Raw genomic sequence first — 5,000 nt, forward strand, 5'->3', positions numbered from 1 at the left:
CTGAACCTAATGTATACATTCGACAAATGTTTCTTTGACATTTTTTCACGATATTTAGCGTCGAAAGACATTTGAGCGTATTATGATCAATAGTAAAGTTTGAAGGCTTTTTTTGTTTGTTAAAATACCGTGAACGTAAACTGCTGAAACAGCCCCCTAAGACCTTTGTATATCGCGAAATCTCTTAGCCTTTGCTATTTTACCATTATTGAAATTGACTAATTGCATGGAGGATTACAATTACATTGCATGTAAATATAACTTTCTTACGTGATTTAATGAAATATAAGCAAACTACATATATATATATATATATATTATATTAGTCATTTCACTTTTAAAAAGCACCTTCAAAATTTCAAACGAGTAAATCCGTTACATAAAAGTATTTAAAGAAGTATTTTCTTAAATGGTAAAAATATCGTCGGTTACATATTAGTACATTATCATAAAATGATTAGAGAGCATGTAATGTATTTTCATTATTGTTGACTAAACAACTGCATTGTTGATTAGCCCAGTAGCGACTCGCTAGTAAAGAAAAAAGTATCGCTAAACATTTTTGATCAGCATAATGTTGCTCTTAATGAAAGAGCAAAAACTCTTATTTTAATTTGAGCGTAAATATCAAGTTTTAGGTCATTAATCTAAACGCTAATAACGAACATATGTTCTTATTTACGCAGTATTTAAATTTACTACAATTTTCATTGAAGTGTCATGGACAGCAAGCAACCTATGTAAGTTTCATAGCTTATTCATTCAGACATTATTTTACGCGTGAACAGTGAAAAACGACAACTGGAATTCATCTCTCCTTAGACATTCTAATTTAAGCTAATTGAATAGTTGATTCGATAAAATTCGTTTAATGTTTTGTTCTATATTTAATAATCTAGTCGATATATTGTTGTTAATACTATTTTCATATGTACACAAGCTCAGCCTCGGAAAGTTTAAAATGTTAATGGTTTCTTAGATGGCTTGTTTTATTGTAAATATTTTTACAATGTTGAATAGCCGATGAATGATCGATGAATGATTAATAAAATTGTTGGTTCCACATATAATGTAATATTAAATTTTATATATGAAATGATGGAATATTGAAATTAACACAATCGGTCCTTACAGTTTGCCTATTAAAGCGGATTAACATTTTCCTTACTATTTGTATATTTTTAAATGTTACAATTTTAATCGCACGAGCCACTATAATGCATAAATTCAACGAAATATTTATATTTTTTATTATTCAAATATTACATCTTATTTATTGCATATATTGCGTATAGCAAGTCGTATTTAAATTTATTATCATATTTTTCTTATAATTACAATTGCATTTTAACACTACGCAAGGTTATAATATTAAACCTATTGGTTTAGTATTATTCACTACAAATTCAATGTTTGAATAACTAAAGTACAATGAGTTTGAGCTTTATGTTAAAACTATAAAGTCGTTATATATATTTATATATAAATAACGAAAATGGTTGAAATACTTATGGGTGCGTACGCGCGCATTCGTGCGTGCGTGAGAGAGTATCGTATGAACATTACATGAGTTATGAAATTGTTAGATGTAATCAGAGTAGTAAATGTCTTAAAATTTTTTTAACTAAATAAAATTATTTGGTGACTGACGGGGTTAACAGAAGATTTCACGGTCAAATTGTATATCTGGTAAATTGGTTTACTTGAATTTTTTTCGTGTTTACTCTTCGAGAAATCAGTATAATGTGACATTGGAACGAATTTTTTGATATTTTTTTCAACAAGTTCATTGGAAGTTTGGTCGATAATATTTATTTTTCCCTGCTCAATTGAGATGAAAGTGCTGCTAAACCTTATCAATTTAATTGCAAGCCTAACGATACATGAGATTTAAAAACGCTTTAAAACTTTAACTTTCCTTCTTGATCCTTATTCGTAAGATGCTTTTAAGCAAAATGATAAAAGAAATTATTACTTTATTTACATATGCGCTGATGATATTAATGTGAAATGGGATTATGTAAGCGTTGATTTGCAATTTCTTTTTCAAGCTCCATTAGACGAGAGAGCAGAAATGCGAGCTGGCTGAAATCTTTAATGGGATCTGATGAAAGAAAATTTGCAATATTTGCAGACGCCGGAAGGTATATTCTGAACTTTAGAGACGCGTTTACGATACACATTATTTGGCACACTTCGTCACATTTGATGGAATAACTTATAGATACTTTTTATCCACGAGTTCATTGAAAGTTAATTTGATAATGCTTATTTATAGACTTTTAATCTTTACTAAAGCTACTTTCTAATAATTATTACTGTGGAAAATATATAGTTTGGGAATTTAATTCGTATAATAAAAATGAAATTAATGATCTCTGATATAATTTCTCACATTTTCTTGGAATATTCCAAGATAGTATTGCAAAATTCATCCAAATAGATATTTTATCATTGTTGGTCAATACAAAATGATAATTTTTATTAGATAATTTCTCTCGTTATAATAAAAAAGTAGTTATTTTTGACAAAGAAATATCTTATTATGCTTTTATCTTAAATTATCATAAACTGATATTGAATAGCGAGTTTCTGCTTTTGTCACTGTGTGTGCGCGCGTGTCTCCGTGCGTTCGTGGGCGCGAGAGCGCGCGCGAGTGCTCTCGCGTTACACAACACATACACAATAGGCGACGTGATTCCAACTAGCGCAACGTGAATGGCCGTACAAATTGAGCCCGTCAATTATACCTATATGGCTGCATTTATATACAATGTAAAACTCGTGTCCTGTATTTGAATTTCTACTTGCGTTCTTATTATCGTGGTATTGTACAGCTGTCGGTGTACACTCCGTACCTACTACGATAATCAACCATCGGGAGTATTATAACACTGGTCTATCGTTGCATTTTTAGGTATGATCGAAGCAAGCCTGGCCAGAAGGCGGCAAATAATGTCGATAAGAGAAATTTTCGTATCTTCGAGAGTACCGATATATGATATTCCGTATCCACCTGTCCCGAGCTTCGTCAGGCACCATAAAGCTCCAATAGTTTCATCGAGTGACTCTAGCACCTATCGAGCTGCGAGAAGATTCGTCTCTTTGCCGAAGGTATGCTTTAATTCATCATAATAATTGTGTAAATTATTTTAATGCTCTGATAGGCTCCTCCCCGACATTCGCACCTCTTAATCGTTTACCTCTTAAACGTACGTCCCTTATGAATGTTACTCATCATTCCTATCGATTTTGTTATTTCGCCGTATTATGTACAAATTTCGCATGAAATAATTTTCACTGACTGATTCACTCATGACGTCGCTGAGTAATTAGCTCTTTACGACCGAATTACTATTTTATTATTCACTTTGCTCAACGGCATATTCCTCGTAAATGATATTAATTGTTGGGATAAGTTTTTCCCCTCGATATTTCAGCCGATAGTGTTATTGATTTATATTACAGATTTCAGCATAATAGATATTATAATGAAAACTGTTGCCATCAACCACAGTTTATTATAAATCTTCCCTTTGGCCATCATGGCCTGTTATCGATCTATTAATCTATTAAGGATGGAATTGTATGGCATGCAATGTAAAAATGTATTATTACAGCTGTAATAGCATTTATCAGATGTAGAACCGAATTATTAGGTAAAAAAAAAAAAAAAAAAAAACATTATTAGCTGTGATAGAGCACGATAGAGCATAACGGTTATATTATAATCGTAATTATAATTATATTTGATATTTATCATTTAATCTTAAAGGGTAACGTTAGCTTTTAATTTCAATGGACATAAACGTCTTTAATCGAATAAAATTTTTGAAAGCTTCATTCACTCCATTTATGCAATGAATTTAATTCCTCCGCACCCTTAAATAATACCTTAATAAATATATAAGAATACCATATAACTTTCTTTAATTTAAATCGCCAAGCCAGTTATTTCTAGCGGTTGTGAAAAATTTCCGAAATTTCTAATAAACTTTTTATTTTACTAAAGATGTTAACGTCGAACAAATGCTCGGCACAAGAAAAATGATGAATGTACTACAAAAATGTATTTATTAGTGCCATTACAATAATGAGGTAAATATTGCTGAAAGTACGTTCTTTGGAATGTATTTTGAATATTAAAAGTAAGCTCTTTGGAATGTATTTTGAATATTGAAAGTGAGTTCCTTGAAATGATTATCTAACTATTAACGAAATGATCTGTTTACATCAATTTCTTATCTTCGGCATATTTGTAAGTGCACTATGAGAAATAATTCATACGCGCCATAAACGATGGTGTATACATTATCGCTACGTCGATAAGATCAGTATATCTGCATGTTTGTAGCAAATATTGCGTAAATACATTAGTCATCTTAAGACTAAAATAAAATTTATTACATAATAATAGTAAATAATAATTATAGAATTTATTGGAAGAAAACAATGAGAATAATCAATTAGAACAACGAAATTAAAAAAAACGACTAAATAATTTGGAACCATTGAGTTATATTAAAATATTAATTGCAACAATTAAATAGCAAACAATAAAAAAAAAAAATAAAAAAAAAAAATGTCACCATTAAGGCCACTGGATTTGTTTTCATACTTATTTGTTTGCGAAGAGTACGGAATCTTTGTAATAAGGCAAGAAGAATTCCGTGAAGATTATGTATAATTTTTGTATTGATTATAATTTAGGATAACCTGTAGTAAATATAATCTTACAAGTTTTAAAGCGAAAATTTTTTCAAATAATTTATTGTGCTGAATAATTGTGGCGAAATACCTGAGGCATTCTCTTATTATTTAATCGATTATATTTATTAATATAAGTATTAGAAAGAGGTTTTGTGAAATTTTAAATAGGTCATATTTCTCATGACCTTTCACGTTTTCTTTTAAGCAACTAAATGAAGCAAATAGAATTCAACTTACACATACAAAGATACCATATATTCACGAATAAATCGTACCCACTAATATAAATC

General features: G+C 29.8%; 1 protein-coding gene across 1 annotated transcript in view; it reads left to right on the top strand.

Moving 5' to 3' along the window:
• LOC105365525 (uncharacterized) overlaps nucleotides 1–5,000 on the top strand; it is a 6,493-nt gene that overhangs the window by 719 nt on the left and 774 nt on the right. Inside the window, exons 2-3 of the mRNA XM_011503717.1 lie at nucleotides 2,135–2,144; nucleotides 2,918–3,114. Of these exons, the coding sequence (XP_011502019.1) occupies nucleotides 2,135–2,144; nucleotides 2,918–3,114 (207 nt within the window). The remainder of the gene's footprint in view (nucleotides 1–2,134; nucleotides 2,145–2,917; nucleotides 3,115–5,000) is intronic.

The sequence above is a fragment of the Ceratosolen solmsi genome, unplaced genomic scaffold (assembly GCF_000503995.2).
Source record: "Ceratosolen solmsi marchali unplaced genomic scaffold, CerSol_1.0 scaffold8, whole genome shotgun sequence".
Classification (NCBI taxonomy): Eukaryota; Metazoa; Arthropoda; class Insecta; order Hymenoptera; family Agaonidae; genus Ceratosolen; species Ceratosolen solmsi.